This window comes from Acanthochromis polyacanthus, chromosome 17 (assembly GCF_021347895.1).
Source record: "Acanthochromis polyacanthus isolate Apoly-LR-REF ecotype Palm Island chromosome 17, KAUST_Apoly_ChrSc, whole genome shotgun sequence".
Lineage (NCBI taxonomy): Eukaryota > Metazoa > Chordata > Actinopteri > Pomacentridae > Acanthochromis > Acanthochromis polyacanthus.
In genome coordinates, this window is record NC_067129.1 from 15,970,710 (window position 1) to 15,994,946 (window position 24,237).

Below are 24,237 nucleotides of genomic sequence, written 5' to 3' on the forward strand. Positions count from 1 at the left end.
GACTGCAGCATCAGCTCAGTCATCTGTACATTACCATCATGATGTCCTGCAGGTAATTACTGTACGTACCTGTCGTTTTGCTCCTATTTGTACTGCAGCTGCAACGCTGCAGTATAAAGCCCAACACCGCATTTTTCTAACTTTCAACAAGACTCCGTGCTTGAGTGTTCTGCAGGTTGACGTGGAGCAGTAGATGTGGCGCAGTGCTCGTTTCTGGCCTTCGCTGCTGTAGTCTCAGTGGTGCTTAACATCATTACTGCCCTCCTGTCACCACAGCAACCAGCCTGGTTACATCCTCAGCACCGCTTTTGTTTGAGCATTTATTGACTCTGTGCGTGTGAATGTTGATGTCATGTATAACACACGCGCAACAGAGAGTCAGTCGCAGCCGTCCACATGTCAGTCACAACACGGTGTCGCCTTTAAGTGAATGAATAACCACAGCATTCATCACTCTACATCATAGCAGACAGTCAGGTTTATTAACACTCCTCTCCATCACTTTTGTTCCTCTTCCTCTGGTCCCACTTTGCTTTTAGTGATTCCCAGGACGTGGCCACATGCCGGCTGCACTGACTGAGGCTTTAATAACACTAAAAGGTTCGTCGCCCCCACACCTCTCTCTTCTCTCCCTCGGTAACCTTACTCATTACTGGAATTATCAGGTCCGATCTAATAACTTACCTGCCTGTGAGTCAGCACGAGTCCAGGAAACAATAATGTGAGCATCAGAAACATGTTACTGTAAAAATGATGGAAATGTGAAGGCAAATGAGCAAAACCAAGATGCGAACTATCTTACTTGTGTGTTAAATTGACTTTACTCCAGAGTCTTCTATCATGAAAGTGAACAGATTAAATATCTATAATTTATCAACAGAAATCCAGAGAGCGCGCTGATGTTTCTCTCGGAGATGGATCGTTTCTCAGTGCTTAATAATAAATGTTAAAGCAGGTTTTAAATCTGTGCAGCTGAAGCGCTGCATTGTACTTGGCACTTGGATGGATGGAAAGTGCACAAGTATTCCACACAGTAGGAACGGCTGCAGTATATTTCATGTTAACACTAACCCACCACTGTCATGTGCACTGCCTGTGGTGGAGAGTAGAGAAGTACATTTACTCAAGTACTGCATTTGAGTGCTTGGACTTTAAAATGTATTTCTGCGCTTCTTTATGCTTCTATACCACCGAGTTTTGGTGAAAAATTAAATTATTTTCCATTTCATTTGTCTTATTCACAAAAAGTTCTACATTGTGATGCATTTTTTTTTAAAGCCTAAAGAATAAAACTGGCAGCAAAGGTGTCAGTAAAATATTCATTAATACTGTAATGCTTCAAAAACTGGATAGAGTAAAAATAAGTGCACAGTTCTGTAAAATATTATTGTTTTCCTGATTGAAATACAATGAATAATGTAATTTTAACTGTTAAAGAATTGATTGTTATTTGTTAGAGAATGTTTTTAACATAAAGGAGACATGTAAATAATGATTTTTGTACTGGGATTTTACTAGATATCTGTAATCGAACAAAAACATGGAATATCTGTAAAATAAAATTTTAAAAAACTGTTCAAATGATTCTGAATTTTTTTAGTTCTGGGCACCAAGATCTCTTTCCTTTTACATAATGGAAAACATCTAAAAAATAATGCTTTTTTTTTTTTTTGCTGATTTTAAAGAAACAGATACTGACATTTTTCACTCAAACCTTGTAAAAGAATAGATTTGTATTTCTGAAAGTACAGATTTGTGATGTGGACGTTAAAGTTTTGGCCTATTTTTGAGGGTTAATATATAAATGAATACTTATTTGTGATTTTACAAGATTTGATCTGAGCTTTAACAAAATTTGTGAATAAACAATAAATGGTTCAAAAGGTTAGTTAAAAATGGTTAAAGTTCAGTGTTTGCAGAGTATATAAAGATTACATTCATTCTAAATTAGAGTAAAAGACGAGTAGAACTCTACTTATTCATGATCACAATGTAGTAACAAAATAAAATTATATTTTCAGTAATAGGGACATTTTTCTGCATAATGAACTTTTTTGTTCGATATTTTAGGTGCATTTTATATGTAGTGTAGCTGTAGACGCTCACACCACTAATGTAAACTGACAACAATGCATAGCTTTTATCAATTCTTCGTTAAACACAACACAGTCAAAAATCACTGCATAATAATTTATTCACATATTTTTTTCACATACTATATATTATTGCTGCAGTTGTGGCGCCTCTCAGGTATTCTCTTTCAATATTCCCATAATTAGATTCTATGTTCATATCTCTTCATATTTTTCATCTTCATGCATGCTGAGTATTACATTTCACAGGAGCAGGATGCAAATAAATAAAACAGTCTCTTTTTAAAGTTACATGTCATAATCTATCCATTCTATTAATGCTTCAGTAACATGCCTTTTTCAGAGTCCATAAGGAGGGGAAACACTTCTTGGAACATATAGTCTCCATTAGAGGGTGAAGGCATAACAAAGATCACATTAATAATACATATTGTTAAAGCTGGCAATCTATGATTAATCTTCATACCCACTCAAACCCTCGTTCCCCACCCATGTAAAGCCTATCTATACCGTACAGGGAAAAGGCTAAGTGTAATTATTACATTTCATCTATGTACAGGAACTTTGAAATATGGCACCAAATCTGCTTGTGAAAAAAAGCTTGAGGTTACATGTTAAAATATTTGTGACTACAATACTTTTCCTATTGAACTGGAAAAAAGTCTGTATGTAATTCCATTCATTCGCTTTCAACAGCAATCACGTTGTACAAGCCGAAGTGGAATCACTGGCACACCTTTCTCGACTGTTTTCAGTGGGCTCTGAGAGTAAACAGCATGCCTTGCAGGCACTGGGAGCATTGTGGTGCGTCAACACAGTGTTGGAAAGTAAATCTAACTCTTCTTCAATGCACTCCGTGTCTCACTTTGAGCAGAAACTCCCAGCCAGTGTTAGTCTGTAGACTGATTGGCACCTAATGCAACAAAGAACACGAAGCATAGTGAAAAAGCCTGGCACACTGACAACAAATAGTGTGTTCCAGTTAATGCTAATCATTTTAGTGCTGATAGTTTCTGTGTTTGTCTTTGTGTTTGTTAAAAAAGGTGCTTGTTTGTCCAGCAGTTTTTGCTCGAACATTGTGGACAATTAGAAAAAGCGTTATCTTTCTCTCAGTAGCTCAGATTAGTTTAGCATTCAATTTTCTAACTCAAGTCAGAGACTGGCTTTTTTTTCCCCACACACTCATGCGTATGCATGCACACGCTTAAGCTCTTGCATATGCACACAAAATTGGAAAATGAGGGGATTATTCTGACCTACAGCAAAGGCAAATAATAAGACCTTCAGATAATTCGACCTCAGACTATCTTTACAGTATTTTAATATTTGTAATTGCTCAGTTTTATCTCTTGGGTTCTTTGAAGGCACCTAGTGTCACCTAGGCAGAGCAGAACTCAGAAAATGTAAGCTTCAGATGTAAGCTTTGTTGCAGCAACACAGTTGCCTTTATAGGAAGTGATTCTTGTCTCTTGGTGTCAGAAACTACTTGGTGAATTGATGCTTCATCGTGACTACACAGTCTGTCTGTGCTCCTGATGATAATAACGCAGTGGTGAGTTTTGTGCCCTACTGAGGGGGGGTCCTGGGCCAGGGAAAAGCTCTTCTCCAAAATTTCAAAGGTCCTCGAGCCCCCAGGCAGAGAAGCCTCTGTCAGACGTAGGCTGACTCACTAGACTGGGTCCTGCCCAGGTTTGGGGCCTGGGACAGGTGTGAAACATCCTTCTTGCGCACTTCACAGATAGACTTTCTTCGGGCCTGCACGCCTCGGATGGCCGTCTTTATCTTCCTCCAGCCAAGGTGGTTGAGCTCAGCCAGGTTGAGCAGCACACATATGCCGCTTACTGCAAACATGAAGACCAGAAACACAGTCTTTTCTGTGGGCCGAGACACGTAACACTCCACCTCCTTCACACACGGGTAGCGATCACACTCAAACATCCCTGGCACATTGAAGCCATACAGGAAGTACTGGCCGGCCAAGAAGCCGATCTCCAGTGCGTTGCGGAACACCACCTGGATGACGTAGAAACGGGAGATGCCTTCTTGCCGTCGCACTTTAGCACTCTTGTGTGTTTGAGGGAGTCCTCGCGGCCCGTTAGGGATCTCCTTGACCTCCAAGCAGTCATGATCCTCCTTGCTGCTGTCAGGGTGCACCAGGATGCCATTAATGTTGCGAGAGTGAAGCTTGCGAGCATGATGGTCATGACCATGGCGACCATGGTGACCGTGACCATGGTGATCCATGTAAGGGTGCAGCAGAGAGTAGCTTCGATCACGCGCTTTGGCAGACTGATGAACAGAGTATGTGATGAAGCACAGGCTCGGTGTGCACACCAAGATGATCTGAAACACCCAGTAGCGGATGTGAGAGATGGGAAAGGCCTTGTCATAGCAGGCCTGGTTGCATCCGGGCTGCATGGTGTTGCAGATGAACATGATTTGTTCATCTTCATACACCTTCTCCCCCACTATGCCGACTATTAGGATACGGAAGATCACCACCACTGTCAGCAGGATCCTGCAGAGAGACAGAAGGAGAAGGAAAGGGCAGGAAGGGGAGCGGGTAAAATGGAGAAAGACAACATCAATTAATGAGGAGTAAATGCACAGAGGTTCTGGAAATATGTGGACATGACCCTGGCCTTTTTTAAACTGACTGCAAGTCTTGGTTTAGTGTAATTAAACTGGTGATTGGATGCTGTTTTGGAATGGCTTTTCTGCAACTACAGGGACAATGTGACAATTAAAAACCATTTTAGATCAACAGAAAGAAAAGAGTTTCCAGGCAAAGAACAGATCTAGGTATGAGTTTGTGTGTCTGTGCGTGGGTATGTGCATGCATGAATGTGTTGCACGTGTGATCACTCATCCGCTGTGACAAACAATACTGTAGGATGGTGGAGCTGTGCTCTAGATAGCATGCACACATCAGGTCACTAATCACACAGGACTAGACAGGAGGGTTTGTCAGAAGATAAAGGTGATTTCACACTCATCTTCACCAGTGGGCAGAAACAGAACAACACGTTTGACAAACACAACACTGATGTTGGTGTGTGTGACTGCTCATGCAGGTTTAAACGGTTATAGCTATCCATTTATTTAATGATCAGTGTTGAAGTATTAATTCATTTATTCTGTCTCCATAAATATTTGGTTGTTGCAAAGTTAATTTATAAATGTAATTGCTGTACAAATGACCTATTTTTGTTTCATTGCTGACCTCCAAGTGAGGGCAGAGGAAGGCGTCATATTAGAAGGCAAGAATTGTCAGTTTTTAGAGATGCATCTGTTTAAAGAGCTCGCATACCTAATAAATAAACTGTTGAGGCAGTTTATTTCTGCCAAAATATAAGTAACTGCTCTCTTAAGCAGACTTGATTATTAGCAACTTATTGCTGAACCATGCAGTTGGCACTTTTTTTTTAAAAAAAAGAGAGAATTTCCCACTGAGCATCATTAGTGCACTGCTGCAGTTACAGAAACCTGCATCCAGAGAGCAGCCGATCTAGATAGCAGTGCAGCTGCTTTTCAAGGCCTCTGAGAGACTGGTGTGCTGTACTGTTATCTTCTGGTGTCGATCCAGCATGGGCACTGCGGAGGAGGACTGGGGCTTTTGGGCTGCACTGTCAGCTCTTTCTAATGAGTGAGGAAAGCCTGCGCATCATGGGGCTCCCTGGTATTTATGCCACAATGCAGAGGATGTGCATGCTCCCCGGTTGGAGGAGCCAATTACTTAGAGCACACTTGTTTCCAGGCGCACGAGGGCCACCCAAGGCAACTGAAGGGACAGAGATAGATGGGAGCTGGCCCCTGGCGGACTGCAACAATCGGGGTGAAAGGCAGCTACATAGGACAATGATCCTAAATGTGGTGTAAGGCAACACGATTCCTGAGCATTTTTAATTTGCACATGAAAAGCAGATCTTATGTTCTGTTGTTTTTACCCACATATCAATTGAGACTTCAGTTTCTTTTAATGAGGATTCAAAATGTCCATACTGCACCTTCCATGGTCAGTTACCACAGCAACCAGCAAATTAGTGGAAGGTGAGGATGTGGAGACGAGTGCAGGAGGTGCTGCAGAAAGTGGGTGTAGACGCCCAGGTATGGAGGAAAAAATAGACTGAAATAGTCAGAAATGTCCAATAACTTAAAGCGGTGTTTCTTTGGGAAGTGAAAAAGTAAATGTCTTAGAATGAGTCATTCAAGCAGACAGGTTGTTAAAGCACAATGGAAGACGGGTGAAGGGAAGAGGTATAGCAGAGGAACATGTGTTAGCGTGAAACGTAAAAGAAAAACAGAGCAGTGCGCTGCTGGAGGACTGTTCCTGCTCCACCTGTGAATGCGTGTCTGTGTGTGTTTTTAGCGTGAGAAAGACAGACACGAGGACACAGAGACAAAGCAGGAGAGTCAGCCATGTGTATGACTTGTGCAAAATGGCAAACATGTCCAGCCGCCTGTGCTCAGAGCAGCTGCGAGTGTATACGCTACACTGACTTTCAGTGTGTTTGAAAATGCAGGAGAATAAAGCTTCTCTGCACCTTCGGACTTCCAAATTATGTATAGAATTTGCATAAAGATATTGAGTCACGATGTCATCCTTTGCAGTGATGTGTATCTGCCTTCACCGGTGGTTTGACAACAGAGGATTTGACCGAAAGGCTGATATTGATGGCGCTCTGCACCACAAGGAATCATTTGACGCGTACTGCTCGCTCAGATGGAAATCTGTGGTTGACGCTGCTCATTTATATGCAAATATTTGTGTAAGTTATATAGGAAATATGACAAACTCATGTTCAGTGTGTCTGTGAGAGAATCTGCAGTGCTGGATGCTGACGTAAAACTACATAATAGGGGAAAGAGCAGCTTGCAGCATATCTGCATTCACGTTGTCTTTCTTTTCAAGCCCTGTTTCCTCTTATCCCGGTGGTAATTACATCGTAATTATGTTAACTAAATGTCACTAAGTCTGCTCGCTCCCTGTATCTATGTATAAAGACAGAAGTGAATAGACGGGACAAGTCTTTTAAGGCAAAATATTACTGCAATTTCTCTATGTTTGTATGGTTTGTATTTTACACCATTTGTTTCTTATTAAATGTGTATAGAACCTCTGCAGAAGCGCAAATTCTGTATAACCATTTTGTAATCAACTGGAAACAAACAGTCTCAAGGCCATATGCTGTGTGCAGACCGCTGACATCCTCATTACCCATAGCGACTTTTTATTCTGTACCCAGACACTGTACACCAGTCTACACTGGATCTGAGGTTTTAGGGGCAGCCTGCACACTCAAGACTCCAGCTTCATTCAGGCTATTTCTTGCTGACTATATGTATTCTGTGTATTCCTGATGCCTTTTTTTAGCGCCTTTAAAGCAGCCCTGACACAAAATGCACTGTGTCCTTTCTTTTTCCAGAGCAAACTATAGATACACTGTAAGTCCATCTCAGTGTATCTTTTGCGATATCAACCCAAATTATTATTATAGAACTTCTTAAGGTTCTAAAACAAATGAAATGAGGTTTGCACCCAAATTGAATCTTCTCAGCCCATTAAATGAGTATGTATCATTAATCATCACACACATAGTTAGCATACCGATTGGGTAGTGCTATTAGGCCAGAAGGTGCACTATCACCCATTCTGACCACCATTACAAAGGCAACCTGTGACCTAAATGCATACTCCTGATAGCTAAACATCACCAAGTGACTAAACTTTATGAAACCGTGACTGAAAACACAAAGTTAGAAACTCCAGTGAAACAAAAGTACCACATGGACTTACTCCATTTTCCTGAGTCTAAGTCGGCAACTGAGTTCTGCCATTACCAACCCTTTCAAACACCCCTTTTCAGTAAACATCATATGTGTCTGATCTAAGCTATTGCCATGATTTAATTGGTTATAACAGCCTGCTGAGCATACCAGCAGGTGGTAGAGGTGTCTACAAGCCATACCCACAGGACGGATAACAAGTTTTAGTGGTCATTATCTAACTGCAGAGAAATGCAAACAAAAAAACTGAAGAAGTAAAACTAAAACACAGTATATTATTATTTAAGATCCCAGCGTTGGCACACCCAATTGCTTTTCACAACTTGCCTCTACACAATATGAGTTATTTTATTTTAGCTAAGCATGCTCAGTGCTATCATTTATTAATGGACAGACTGCAGAAGGTTAGATAAAGGCAACAAATGTGTCATTTTGACTGAAGGTGAGTGAACTCAACCAGTTTCTCTTCCTTAAATTCAGAAATCAATTTAGAATTCACATTTATCACCTTGAACTCTTCTCTTATGCCGTGACTGACAACATATCCAGGATTTTTAGCTACAAGATGAGGCAGTTTGTACAGTGTACATTGCATAGTTCCGCTTCTCTTTTTATCAGTAATAACCTACCACCTAAAACACAAAGCCTGTAATTCTGCGTCGGAGTAATGCAACACGTCTTGTGACTGCAGTTTTCTCAGTGCACCTCTGTTGACCTCAACAGTAAGAGCTCTCAGATGCACTTATAAACTTTCCTCAGTGCTATATTGTGGATACTTGGTCATTCAGTCGGTACTTCAGCCTTTTTATTTGTCGTTAGAAACAATCCCAAGACATTGCACGTATTGAGTGCTTTGTGCAAGCCTGTGTGTATTTGTGTGTGCGCTTGTGTGTGTGTGTGTACTCTTCCGCTGGATAACAGGGTAATCAGCACGGGGCAGATTGCTGCATTAGCAGAAAGCAGTGCACAGAGGTTATCTGCAAACATCAGTGTTTTAAGTCCTGCAGAGTAACTCGCCAATACTGTAAGTTAGAGCAGATTGCAGGAGGACATCCCAGAGGCCTGACCATGCAGAATGCTCAATATCCATCATAAATGATCAAAACGACTTTAGAAGCTTCAGTATCGCAAATCTGAGGGACAGAATGTAAAAACAGACTCACTTGAGAAAACATGAAAAACATTCAGGCATTACGACATATTTTCTATCATGACTCCTCTAACTAAAAGTTAAATGGCTGGTAAATTATCTCCCACATCCCTCACCGCTCATCAGCTCATTTAGCTGCCTGATCCCCAGAGGAAAAGCTTCAAGGTAAGACAAATCATTACATTTCTGGAGACCTGCTAAATCCCCAACACTCTACGACAGATTTAATAAGATTTGGAAGAAAATTAATCCATCTGAGTCCTTAGATTGCGTTCACTTGTGTAACCTCTTTCCTAATTTCCATTTTCTTGAGCTGCATCACTGACAGCTGACATTTTAATAAAGTCCAAAAGCCAAGAGCATACTAATGTTAATGTCTAGAGGGATGATGAGAGGAGGAAGTAAACAGAGAGACGAGCTGCATCGAACTTTCAAACTGATCTGCGGGCGGCCGATCGACCTGTGAGATCGTGCGTACAGTGTGATGGTAGCTGCTCTTCAGCTGGTGTGTCAGCTGGACATGCAAGCTCTGCCTCTCCCACAGGCTTTGACACACACATGCATACGTTCATTCATACAGCAGCTGCTGCCGCCAGCCTCCAGGGAGAGCAGTGGCCTCCAGCATGAGAGCAGATGCATCAGGAAACACACACACATTTGCTCTCACACACAGATTGTGTATATAATAAATTTCAATTTACTGTATATGAGTCGAGAGGAGCAAACATATGAAGGTGTACGTCAGTAAGTAGGTGCACAGACAGGCCTGGATGAGTGCAGCATTATCTGCGGAGAAGCTCTGGGTAAAAATATTCATCCCGCCCATACGCTCTCAATAATAAGCTCCACTGATTGCTGATGGCAGCACATAATGAATAAAGACCTTAGCAGGCATAGAAATTAGGCAGCTTAATTATCAGAGTGCAGACATTTCTTTCCTCCCGCCCCTCATCGCTGCTCTTCTCTCTCAAAGTATTTTAATAGCTTAAAGTCTTGCCCACGTATCAGGCAGACGTGCACGACTGCCCGAGGTGCCGCTAAGAGTTGGCGTGACGAATGCATTAATAGGAGCTAAACTGGCGTGCCTTAAGCTGAGGCAGTTCACTTACTTCTGGTTTCCTGAAATATTCTACAGAGGGTGTGAGACGTAAATGGTTTAAAAATAGTCTGGTCCTTTTTTGTTGTTGTTGTCGTGACCTTCGATTTATAAAGGCTGTGAGTTTCCTTTGTGCCACAACACGGTCGACACATGCAAGAAATGCAATTGGGACACTTGTTCATTCAGCGTCTCTGAGGGAAATGGCTTCCAGCTGTTTTTCAGGAATAACGGAGGAAACAGAGAAAGTTAATTGGGGGAGACTCTACAGGTATCCGTGCAATTATATCTAGACAGACACGAACAGGATCTGAGTTTAGACACCATATCAATGGTGATGTGAAAATAAATCGCCATGAACAGTCTGTGCTGAACTCTTCAGATGCTAAGGGTGAATGAAACTGCTTTGCTGAAACAAACATTACAATCACTCAGTGCTGGGAAAGACTATGTTTGAAGAAATTCCACACAACTTTTTCTATCAACTCACTCCACGGCCTAACGATGCGTGATGATGATGCAGAGCGCACCAGATGCAGCTCTCCTCCATCCCATTTGTCTTTATGCCATCTAAAATTACCCTTTCATCTCAATTCAAGCTAAGGCAGGCAAACATTATGCAGAAGCTGTTTATATCTAAAATCACTTGAAAGCTTAAAAACCTTCAAATGAGCGGTATCAGCATTTCAGCTTTGGATCTCAACCAGTGCATTTTGCTGACTGCATCGATATGATTTCAGAATATTAAATATAATATAAAACACATTGAGGTTATTCAGCTTTGGGAGCAATGGCAGTTTTCTAAACAATCAAAACAAAAGCGGGGGATTATAAAATGTATCTGCAAAATGGTTCTGTAATATCCGTGGATGTTCTATCCGAAGCTACGGTGGATGGGCTTTTGATCAGCTTCCATGCAGAGAAAATGATTTTATTTTGCAGCAAGCCACTGATCAGAATGGGGTCATTCTCACTCACTGACTCCCATCAGCTCACTTGTTTTATGTGTGCAATCCAGTTTTTGCTCAGCACATCTAACTTTTTTTTGGTAAGGAAAAGAATAGCGAATGCAAACCTGCACAAATAAGTTCCTCTGAGCGCAGCACTTAAAGGAAATTGAACTCGGATTTTAAATAGTTTTGTTGACAGTGCAGTAACTCTAATATATCTCTGTAATATCTTTTCACTCACTGCAGGAATCTCTTGCGGTTGTAATGCACTGTAGTAAACAAAGGACTTATGTTTGATCAAAATAAATCCATAATCTGTACATGAATAATGCAATTTTTAAGTGCTAATACATTCAAATTAACCACATGGGACTAACACGACTTCACCTAATCAGTCATATTAGCCACTGACTCGGCTGACTAGGCATTGCCCCACTTGGCCGAGTTGAAGACGGAGGAATCGAGGATGTAGAAACAAATCTGACCTGATGTAAACGACGAAATGTTAATAAGTGTTTTTTCTCTCAATGAACCTTCGCTCAAAATGCATTCACACGACAATAAACTCAATGAACAAGATGTCATATGTCAATTAGGATGCTAATGGGTCAATTCCAGCCTTTTCCCAGCACACTGATGAGCAGACTGTGGTGTTATCACTTCCACGACACGATCAAATAAGACCACCAATTCAAATTATTAACCCAAACTCGCAACAGATGAAGCATACTTTGGCTAGGGAACTGCTAATGGCAAACACAGTGTCACATTTCAAAGCTGAAAAGCACCAATTATCTGCAGGTTATTTTCCTAATATTTCAAACAACATTGATGCTCTCTACTACTCACTGCACATTTAGCCTTCATTTTTACATAGTGGCATTTCAACCGACTGTATAATTTTGAAAAGAATACATGAAATTGCTTTTAAGGTCACTTAATTCTAAAGTTTCAGCAGAAAATAACTGCTGCTAAAGTGTAGTCTCTACATGAGGTTAGTAAACAGAACCTTTTCTAAGGAAGAAAAAAAGACTAGATGGTGTGATTGCTTTGTTGAGCATTTTATACTGTAATTAAAATGTGTGGAAGTGTAATTACTTGTGTTACTTTGAAGGCCTAATAGTTTATTTTGAGCCACAAGGAGGAAGCTGTAAACGCACAACTGTGACATGTTGTCAATTTATAGTGTTCAAAAGGTATTGCATATTTGCACGTCCAGCAAAGTCAGAAAAACGTTAGCGTTGAATTAGAGTTGAGTTTTTGCAATGTGACAAATATAAATGCAATATTCTCCTTCTTTTTAGCTTTGTTTTCGGTCTTCATCAAATGACAAATATACTGTCCGAAGCCGGAAATTTACATGAGAAAACACCAAAGTTGTATGTTGTTAACTAAACAACAGGCTGAAAGACAGTAAAACGCTCTGTAGACTGAGGTAAACAGCAGAATCAATCAATTACACACAGAGCCTTTAAGTTAAAAATGCGATTAGTGTATTTGTAAAAGATACCCCGCATAGTATTTACGATGACAAGTGAAGTAAGCAGTGTTGTTGCTGCTGTAATACCATCCGGGGTTGCACTTAAACTTCAGTATTTCTCTTTCCAAGAACAAAAATGTCTCAAGGCCATCATCTCTGCGTAACGGCACTATCTCTCCCTAATGGCTTCTGCTAACTTTCTACAATCTGTTTGTTCCTCGTAATAGTTGTGAAAACTTCTTTCTGACTTTGCAAAACCTTTTAATTCTGCCCCACCTGTAATTCTCTACTTTTTTTCTCCTCCTTGAGTAATTTCAGTACCCAGTGTAAATTTTAATCAGCGATCTACTCTGAAAATTAAAGCTCTCTAACAAGATGGCTCACTGATACAGAAACACTTTAGGCTGTTACACTTATCTAATAGCTTACTGCAGTCAAGCACTATCATTATGAAGATAACTTGCTGTAATTAAAAATAGACTCGGCACGTTAATGAACTTCTCCGACCTCCTTCTAATATATGTGTTTTCATTTGGAATCGCTTACACCATTAAGGAGAATGTATGTGTTATGACTGAGAACACCTCAGTGTGTGTTTTCTCCTCTGATCTGAAGACTGTGACTGTGTGTAAATGGAAACAGGAGTGTGTTGAAGAAGAAGATGTTTACTGGTGGATCAGGGTTGTGTTCAAATTATATATTTCTTGCTTTGGAAGGTTCCTCACTGTGCGAAATGACCTGGAAGTATCTTCGTGGTAACCACAAAGAGCGGTTATCTGATTCTGTAAATGCTAAGGAAAGGTGCTTCCTTTCTTATCTCATTTAGCATGGGACACACTGCACCATCCTTTAAGGAGGGAAAGGAGATGAGGCCGCATCACAATTCCTTGCAGCAGCGTTATTCAATGCGATTCACCATCCACGACGCGTCAACATCTGCTGTCGAATGATCTTTCGGCATTGCAGTGGTCTTTAACCGTGTCCTCAAGAATTCTCCTTCACATCTTTCCTTGACCTTATGACGTTTCCCATCAAATACAAGGACAAGTGTTTAGGAAAAGACGCAGGACGTAATTTTTTTTTTTTTTCACTATGCGACTACAAGCCATCTATCTGTTTCTTCTGGTGGCTGGTTCCTTGTCACTATATAATAAGAAAACTCTGTGGAGGGGAAACTCTTCTCCTACCGCTCCCAACTGGTCACACTTGCATCTTATCTGTGTCCATCTCTAACATTTTCCATGCTGATGATTTCTTTGTTCTTTAGGTGTTTGTAGAGGTAGGCTGTCATTTCTGTTCATCATTTTCTCCTATTTATTTTAGTTAGGGGGCGAATGTGTTGTACTTTCCTTTTTTTGTAAAGGTTAGCGCTGTTGGCTGCTCCTGGTCATTTGTGCCTTTTCCCAGCTTGAAGGTAAAGCTTCGCTCCAACAATTTTTTTTTTAAAGTAAATGACAGTGGCTATTAAATCACAGTAATCTGTTTCTGTGCCTGCCTGACATAGATTCATCGCCTTACGTTCTTTTTATTTTGTAGATCAACTGTGGTTTTCTTTTGATGAAACAAATGTTTACCTCAGTAAATTTAACTCATTGGTTTTATGTTCAATGAATTACATTAATGATTTTTCTATTTCAACAAACCCTCTAATGTTCTTCATGAGTTTATATTTTTAAAGAAGGAGAGGTGACAGATTATAAACCATAAATTAATCCAATCTGAACCTACTCTAACTAGGAAATTTCACCACATGTGTGAAGCCACAGTAATACAGAACATCTAAGCTATGCAAACAGTGCAGGACCAGTGAAGCTCATACGTTCCCCACTGATGTGTTGCTGAAATGAATAATAGCCTGTGCAGAATGAAAGCTGAGCTCAGCTTTACAGGCGAAATCCCCCGTCAAACAGTATAATCAATAGCATTCAACATCAGGGATTGCTGCACAAATAAACCAATGACAACTCTAGATGTGCAGAAAAACGGTTTCATTTGAAAGACAGTCCCGCTCCTCGCTGCAGGATGATGGATTACTAAACCTGCCAAACACCGATATTGGCGCCATTGTTTTGCTTTGCAACACAATCCTCTCGGAGTATAGATTTGATCCAGGAAGGTGACCATTAACAATACGTGAATTATATTCTAGTTTACTATCAGACAGGATTATGCCCTCAATTTAAGCAGAGCATTCCTACATCTCAGATTATTTTGGGAGAACTAGGGTGCCCTTCTCAAAATAGGGTACCTCCTTCTTGTGGCTATCCTGACCCATTTAGGTAAAGTGGAGACAAAATGTTCATGATAACTACAGGAGGGAACAACTTTCCGGGCAAAGAAGCAGACTTCTGCTTTTAGAGAAAACAAAAAAAACAACATAGATATGCTCCTCGAGCCTTTCTGGACTGTCCTTTCAAGTGCAGTTTGTTTTTTTTAAACCAAAGAGCAACAAGACCTTTCAGACACCACTTTGTCCAGTGCATTAAAAAGCTGGTCAACTGTGCATACATTTTTAATGTATGGCTTGACATGAGTTGCAACTTGCAACAAAAGCTACATAACATTTATTAAGATTTTATGATTCATAATGCTCAAGTAGAGTGATAGACGGTAAATAATAGATCATTTAACTCAGTTACGCAGGTAAAAACAAATAAGTGGTGCATGGACATGAAAGTTTAAGAGCATATGAATTAAAGAACAAAAAATAGTTTTTTTTCTAAAATACGCATCCATCTGATTGAACCGTAATACTTAAAATGTAATGCAAAATACATGGTGAGTTCATTGTTTCAACAACAGAGAGCACCTGCTTCCTATTAAAGGTGCTGTTTATTCAGCCGAGCCTGTATCGCTCTATTTGCAGACGGTGAATTTTGCATGTCATTTCTCCCAGAAAAGCACCAACCTCACCTTTTGCAAGACCTAACTTATGAGCATTACTTTCGGATGCAGACAGAATTAGAAAAACGCAAAAGGTCTGGTGTATTTTTAGCGAACCTCATCAATGCAGAGGACACATATTGAGTTTGTGTGCATGCAGGCTGTTTCCTCAGCAGCAGGGTCACTCAGCAGCTCCAGAGGAAGGAGCTCTGACACAGATTCTCCGAACCAAACCTCTGCAGAGCGAAAACTTTTCTTCCTTCCTCTGTCTCCCACTCCACCCCCCACCCCCCTCCCCCATCTCTGTACCCTTTTTGTTCTGCCTCCACAGCTCACATCATCGCCTTGCTATCCATCCGGCAACCTTTATTATTTTATCTTCCTTAGATCACTCCAGTTCTCCATTATCTCTGCCTTTTTTTTTTTTTTTTTTGCTCTACTTGTCTTTGGCGCTGACCTCACTACAGCATTGCAGTCTAAGGGAAGATGCATCAAGGGGACGATGCATCAACACACTTCCTTTATCTCTTTCCTCCTACCTGCAAGGTATAAAAGTCAAACCTAAAGGTTTCTCACGGTAGAACGCATCTTTTTTTTTTCCATGCACATCAATGTACACCTGTGGTCAAAGCATCTGAGCTCCACATATAACAAAGGAAATGCTTTATTTTATTGCTTGTAAGTAGATTGTGTCTAAATGTGTTTTAACAATAGGTTGCAGGGAAATTTGGATTTTCACATATTGCATTTAGAGCCGTCTATAATAACTGACATCACACATGGAAAAAAAAAAAACAGGGACTCTATGTGCTAAACAAATGCCCTTTACATCCAATTGTTTGCAGTGGACAGTTGGCAGATCAGTTACAATTTGTCTGTCTCACTAGAATAAACATTACATTGTAATATTGTGAAGGTGTATTGGCCTGATAAAGAAGGATGAGAATAAAAAGAAAAGGAAATTAGTTTTTTTTATTGTAATATCTATTCATACTATTCATACCAAACCAATACATTTCTGTCTAACAGTGTAATTTATGTTGCAAACCTGCAGGATATTTTGCAGCCTTAAATTTAATCATATGTACAAAATAATTATCATGTGCACAAAACGTTGAAACATATCAGACAACACAAACATTATCAAGGCTGCTACTGTTACATTTCACACAAATGCGGCTTGTCCATCAGAATATCAACATATAAACATTGTATTGATTTTAGTGACAACTACTAGGCACGCAGAAGTCTGTGCTGACTACTTGAACTGCATCTGAACATCTTCCATTGCAAATTTTGATTGAATAAGCCTGAAAACCTGAGTACATATGCAATGTATACAGCCCTGGTTCTGTCATAACCTGTTAGCATGTTCTTCTGCCCATCAAGAGAAGAAACTTAATTAATTTCCTTAATTAAGAGACTGAGTGAGACAGGTTGAGACACTTCACAGACCGTACTAAATTGTTGGTTATCTAATGCTGAAAGCCCCAGGGTCACTGTAACTGTGAATACACAGTATTTTGGTTTCAGCTATAAAATACGGTTAATGCAGCCTTGACAATGATTTCTTTCGCTGTGTAATCATGAATACAGTCATTGGTTATCCATGCACACACTGTACAATGCCCAGTTAGAAGTCAAGCTTATGGAAATCACAATACACAACATTATTTGAATGAGTCATTATATGCAAGGCACCTGTGGTTAGTCAGAGGCACAGAAGCAACTCTCAGTTTGTCTGTCTCTTTCAAAGACCATAATTAAGCTAACCTATGCCACTGTGTAGAGTTGGTCCGTTTCCATTTTTAGCACCGGTCTGTATTCCTATGCTAATTATCTATCCTATGCCAGGGCATAGGTTAGCTTAAAACCTACAATTAAGGAACAGCTTAATTGTAGCTGGATAAGACAGTCTAGACATGTGATAATACTATCTGACAGTGTCTCATGGTGGAGCTACATCCTCATGTTGGCACTCAAAAAGATGACTGACATGCAACCATGTTCCAAAGTTTTGATGCAGGGGAGACTTTTCAGCCATGGGGAGACATCGCTGTTCTGTACTTTGGAACTGCATCCTTTGAACTGCAAGCGCACACATGCAAACTCTTTGAAAAGTGTCGTGACACAGGCTGAACATCCTACTTGTGCAGTTGCTGCATGCTCCGGCCACATCCTGTGAAGTGCAGGACTTCACAATGCACCACAGTGCAACACTACATCACAGTTGGTTGTGTTCACATGGGCAACGGACCACACCTGACCACACCCAACGGCACTGTTGGGTGTGGTCAGTGGTGCAACAGACTCGAACCTTTCAACCCATAGAGGTCAGTGCAACAATTTTGACTCCACACGTAATTTGGTGTGGAGTTGCTCGTTAACAATCTAGGAGGCACCTTTACAGCACAAAACTGTGCCAGTGGTGAACAATTCTCCAACTTGCTGGTACATCCAGAAACATCATTCTTATCATTTGAATGTTAAGTGTCATTGATTTCCTGACCATGCAGACACATGCTTAGGATTAGGAATCAAGTCATTATCTTTAGTAGTTTTTGTATTATTGCTAAAGATTGCCTGAGAATATCTGTCTAAAAATGCCTTTCTATAAATAAAAAGCCAATATCCAGGCCAACACTTAGTTATAGGTAGCTACAGCTTAACCCAACATCTGTTTCTCCAGACTGCATAAGAAGTCTCAAATATAGTTTTGTTGGGTTTTTTTTGCTTCTTTTTTTTGCAGGCAAGCTAACTAAAAGGGACAAAATCAGCTTGGAAAAGGTAAAGAGAAAAACTGGGACCTACAACAGAAACATACTGTGCAAAGTGGTTCCAAAGACAATGTTTCCTGGCTCACATAGCATAGACAAGCAGAGTAGAAGGAGGAAACCCCATTGGAAAACAGCTAATGTTACAACTAATACTCTAGGGCCAACTAAAGAGCCTTGTAGGACAAACACAGTGTGAGGAAAGCCAAACACATGGGGATCATTTACAAAACATTTCACTGAATTCAGCTCAGTCGCACATGGCTGTGGTAATTCCTGTATTTCTTACAAGTTCATATTACTGTTTAACTATCTGATGTCATGTAACTTTGAGGGTTTGACACAGTGGGTAATCAGCCTACATGAATCTATCATATGACAAACTGATGCACAAAGGACTATTCTTGTTCAAGAAAAGCACTGCTCATTTTACTAAACACATCTCAGGTACTCAGGGAACCCTTTTTAATGTTCAGCCAGTGAAGTGCATGATCAACAAATAGCTCAAATTAAGCATATAAAAGAAACCGTCATCAGTTGACTTTTGAAAGAGGTAGCAGACAAATTGAGAGTTGCTTCTGTGCCTCTGAAAAACTGTAGGTGGCTTGAATCATCCAGAGATTAATTTTTCAGCATTCTTTGTCCCCTGTGCTCACAGGGTTTTACTGATTCAGCTGCCAGGACTGGATTTTAAAGCTGCATTAAGTAATTTCTTTGACCACTAGGGGGCGGAAAGACTCCGAAACAAGTTCACAACAGTTAGCAACTAGCTTATCAAGTGGTTATGGCTAACATGTTAGCAAACAGTTGCCTACTCACATATCCAGCAGAAACAGAGCAACACGGACATCCCTTTGGTCTCCTTTTTCTGGCCACCTGTTGAATGTAATTCCAATATTCACTGGCGTTTTAGCCCTTGTTTGGTCTTCCAGCTCATGAAAAAGAAAAATCTGGCTCTTTTTTGTTTCGCTAAGCGTCCAACTTCCTTTCCTGGTTTCTTCGGCTTGTTGCCATTTCGCGCTGGGCAGTTAGCGTACAGGTAGCCCGTTTTAGCTTCTGCGCTGAGAGCCGCTGCCCAAGTTTGAATACGAGCCAACATTCTTTTGGTTTTGTGGCTCCGAGCGCCAAAACAATGAGCTGAAAATGTCTGAAAGCTGCGTAGAGCTTCAAGGTGGGATGTGGATTCTCAGTGACAGCAACAAAGCTACCAAACCCATTCTTGTGAGGGAGTCATATGATTTAATAATACAAAAATATTGCTTAATGCATCTTTAAATCAAGTCAACATGCAGGTTTTCTTTCCATCTGAGGACTAGACCAGGTGATTTCATTGGTTAATGCACTTTCAACCACAGAGGAAGAACTGACTGAAATGACTTGGTGTAGTATTTGGTTGGAAGGAAAATCTCCACCGCACATGGCTTTGGTTCCCTGATCAACAGAAAGTTTGGTATATTGCGGCTCACATCATCTCTGCTGCTCTGATGCAGTTACAACATCGCTGATTTAGAGGATATAGCCTTATGGCTTGGTGGGCACAGGACACAGCGTAGTCAGTGAATGCATGAGTCAATTTTCACTCCTTTATCTTGCACACAGAGCAAGAAACACACATTCACACAAAAAGCAACTGGAGCAGAGAGGAAGTTAGGCCATGCCCTTGTTGCAGACTACCTGTGATTTAGGTTAATGAGCACAGCAGTGCAATCACATTCATTGTCTTCTTGGGCTGTTTTGAAAAAGCAATTTTGATATTACAGATCTTCACATCCAGGTTTTACAGGCTGAAGCATGTTGACTCTTCACTTTTCCAAATGAGCATCCAAGTGTGACATTCGGATTGTGTTCAATGGGTGGAAAATTCCATTTTTACATTTAATTAATCACACAGAGATGATGTGGAGCACATATTTCACACAGATTTTACAGCATGTCTCCATGGCATGTCTCCACTGCTAATCAAACTAAAAGCTCATCTGTTCAACTCTCCACCACAAACCATCCACAATGATGCAAGTTAGTGTCTGCCGATAAGAGCAAATTCAGTAAACTTTTTTTATGTTTAATTCTCTCTGTCAGAGTTTAGAGTCATTTACTCCCCCTTTGATTTTGCTTTCCACACCTGCTTGCTCACCATCCTTTCATCTTCCGCACCTCTGCTCTCCTCTCACTCCTACTCCCCTCTAGTCCTTCTGTCCTATTGGTCTGTGCCAACAGCATCAAGCATAATCTATCAATAGCTAGGCTATTAGGTATTATCAACACAGGAATGTCTCTGAATGAACCATAATGCCTCGTAAAGCCTGTTATTGATTATGTGCAAATAGTTTATCCCTTAACTAATGACGGGTGTGGAGGATAAGAGTGAGGAGAGCAGGGGGAAGGAAAGGACGGGGGAGGCAGGGGAGACTGTGGGGGATTGTAGAACAGAGGAGAGCACTGGGACAAGCCTTGAGGAGAGGGGTCTCAGCCAGGATGTCAACAACTGATCCATACAGAATATCACATACTGTACATAAAAACACACAGCTCATCGGTATGAACAAAAATCAGACACAAAACCATAAAATAAAACCTTTTCACACAAAGCCAATCAGTGCCTTACCTGCCGATCATGGTAGAGTGCTGCTGGACAGCCGCCTCCAGCAGCCTCTCCAAAATGGTCCATTCTCCCATGGTGATGGAGAGGTGTCAGACCGACCAGAAGAAACAGGACTCGGGGAGCCGACCCTTCTCCCCCCAGCGGACTCCTTCTCCTTCTTCCTCCTCGCAGGACCAGCCTGCGCTCTCAAGGACCAGCGGGGGTTCAGCAAACCCCCCTGTCCCACACCAGCTCCCTTTTGACCTCTACACGTTGACCTGGCCGCTCGTCAGTGCGCCTTTGTGTTTGTGAGTGACTGTCTTCTGCCGGGCCTGTCCCGCTGTGCTTCTCTTCCTGGTGGAGGAGAGGTGCTGAGCTGATTGCCTCCCCCTCCTCTCTCCCTCAGTCTCACCCCCTCCCCTGTGCAGTGATGCTTGTCCTCCCCCTGCCGCACCACTCTGCTCTGCGCTACAGCATATGCTATAGCTCACCGTATGACAGCCATGATCACCCTCTCTTTTCCGCTTGCCTCTTTCCGTCCCCTCGCTCTGCTCTCCTCTTCCTCCTCTGCCCCTGTCTTTGTCCTCCACCCTACCCCCAGGGCACTCCTTGTACTTCAGCTGCACTCCTTGCCATCGGTGCTGCTCTGCGCTCGTCCTTGCTTTGTACGGGATCTTTGCCTTTGCTGCACCCTTGCTGCTCCAACCTAAACACACACACACCACATATATAGCTGATCCTCCTTGGCTCACCTCAGCGAGCAGCACTGTAAACACACACTTGCACTCGATGACAGCTCTGAATCCCACTCTCCCACTTCCTACTGAGGACTGCAGATCCACACCAGCACACAAAGCTCCTGCCTGCTGAATGTCATTTTATGACTGGAGGAATGGTCGCTCCCACAGCTCCGAGCGCTGCAAGGACCCATAAAAACCTGCATACACATTCACTCAGAGGCACACATGCAAACACACTGCCACCCAGCCCCTCAGTAATAAATCAGCTGCCTTGCTGCATCCAGCCAGGCTGAACCAAAGCAGTCTGCTGCAGACCTGCTGTCCTGTGTTGTCCCCCTGGCTAATTTCAGCACAGTCCAGTGCCCAGAGTCATGTCTGCCGCAGAAAGCAGGGATGAAAAGCTGTCCTGTGAAGCCTATTTCTGGGCTCCATCATCTTGCATGCAGCACCTCTCCTCCTCTCTCCCTCCCTCGCTCTCCCCCACCTCTCCTTCAACCTCCACTCTCTTCTTCCTTCCCCTCTTTTGCTCACGTCTGTGTGCAGATCTCAGTCCTGCCAACTACCTCTGTCTCAGCGCTCGGTCCCCATCTCTGCTCTGCGCTCTCCTCTCTGTCTCTGTGCCTCTTTCCCGTTCATCGCTCTATCTCTGTCACACTCTGTGAGCATGCAACACCCCCCCCCTCACCCTCCTCCCATAGATCTGCTCCCTCTCATCCCTCGCGCTCCTTCTCTCCCTCCTCCCCTCCCCTCACCTCCACTCCCTGCCTCCTCTGGTAAATGTGCTTGGATTGCTACCCTGATCGCTGCTTCACTTATGCTTGCAAGAATGCCTCCCACCGTACTGCTGTGTCTGTTCCTGCCTGATGTTGCACAGAAAAGACGGATTCCAGATCTAACTGTGCTCTCCTGCCCCGTCTTCACTGCAATCCTTTGTTCCAGTCTGAGAGCTCGGCAGTGATTCCTATACACTTCAGATGCTCTCTTCCTCCTCCTTTTTTTCCCCCTTTCTTTTTCTCTCACTCACACATCATCCAGCCCATGCTTCCAGGAGGAGCATTACAGGAGAATTGTGGCTCTGCTCCACCCCATCCCCCATCTATCTCCTCCCTTTCTCCATCTTACTGTATTGGGGGTGACAACACACCTATTTTACCCTGGCCCAGCCCTCATGCCCTTTCTATATTTCCCCTCCTCATCTTCTCTTTCTGTTCTTCATTCTGTCCACTTCCCCTCTTCCTCCTCCTCCTCCATTGCAGCCCCCGGTGCTCCCTCTCCCTCTCAGGAGAGATGAGCACCGTATTGTACTTTGCTGTGACATTGAAAGCCGCATTCATTAGATTTATATTAAGGTGGAAATGTGATTATCTCCCTCCATTACACACTTGAATATGGGCAGATGTACGGAATGTAATGAACACCATCACATGCCTACAGACTAAACGCATACCTGTGTGTCTTCATCTAAAATTCAAGAAAGCACAGGATGCATAGCAAGAGAGAATAAGGAACCATAAGTTTTCATTTTTTCTTTTTTTTTTTTCTCTAAATGTGAGTCATAGTGAGGTTTTCCCATCTGGAAGACTGAGTCAAGTTTTGCAGAAGTAAATGATGCAGTGGGATGACATGAAACCAGCACACAGGGATGAAGTCATGGCTTGAGGTGACAAGTTCAATTCATTCGAGCTGCGCTTCCTTTTAGTTACGCTTCTTTGATTTTGGATTACATGCTTTCCCATTTGACAGCTCATTTGTTGCAGAATAAGGTGCATGCCTTTGAGGTGCTTGGAAATATCTGATACCACCTTAACGTCCTTAAATGCTGTGTGCTGGTGTAAAAAAAAAAAAAAAATTGCCAAAATCAGTCAGGTGAGCAAATTCAGAATCCCAGCCCTTATACAACAGCCTCTACAGTGTATTAGAGATCAATCTATCTTATGTGCGTGCATGAACACAAAATCCTCCCCGCATGTGTGGAAAAGAGGAAGACTGAGTGGAGAGACAGAGCAAGAGAGATTTTGTTAGTTCAGCATCTTCAGTGGGGGGGCTTGGGGTCTTTCCCTTTACAAGGACGTATGGCGTAGGAGTGCTGTTGAGGAGAGCAGGGAGGGGAGGCGGGCCGTGGAGAGGGATGGCTCTAGCTGAACGGGGCTCGGCCCGCAAACAGAGCAGATGAAACGCTGGCATCAGCCGGTCAGCGCGCCGAGAAAAGCTGCATGGCACATGAATGAGAGAGGGGCGCAGGTGTGCCTCCTCTTCATTGACCTAGAAGAGCCAGCTCAAGGAGGCAAAAACACACATACTGTACTCACATACTCATAATGTATCACCACTTATAAATATGTACACTCACATCAATTATAACACAAATTTAACTCATATTGGTGTGAATGATGTATGTGTATGGAAAAGCCAGATGTGTCTCTGCTACAGTACATACCTATTTAGAAATAAATACAGGTGTAAAATCTGGCATGTGTACAGTATTATGCAGTATATTCTGTAGGGATTCACATTTTAAAACACATTTCTTTTCAGCTTAAGTTTGATCTCATAAAGATGCATATGCTAACATAACCGATACATGCCCTTATACACTGTACATGTCTTGCGGGGATGATCAATATTCAAGCCCATGGTAAGTTTTTAGGAGTTATGCAAGAATGAAAATGATCCAACAACAAGGACACTTTAATAAAATATTAA

General features: G+C 41.9%; 1 protein-coding gene across 2 annotated transcripts; it reads right to left on the minus strand.

The window, feature by feature from the left end:
• Positions 1-2,176: 2,176 nt before the first annotated feature.
• On the minus strand, positions 2,177-22,221 carry LOC110962538 (gap junction delta-2 protein-like). Of its 2 annotated transcripts, XM_022210533.2 has the most exons (3): positions 20,819-22,221; positions 19,033-19,089; positions 2,177-4,611 (listed from the first exon to the last, which is right to left on the minus strand). In XM_022210533.2, the coding sequence occupies exons 1-3, from the start codon at positions 20,887-20,889 to the stop codon at positions 3,744-3,746; spliced, it is 996 nt and encodes a 331-aa protein (XP_022066225.1). In that variant the 5' UTR covers positions 20,890-22,221; the 3' UTR covers positions 2,177-3,743. The 2 variants fall into 2 exon arrangements, with proteins under 2 accessions (XP_022066225.1, XP_022066226.1); XM_022210534.2 differs by lacking the exon at positions 19,033-19,089 and having other exon boundaries at positions 20,819-22,220.
• Positions 22,222-24,237: the final 2,016 nt, after the last annotated feature.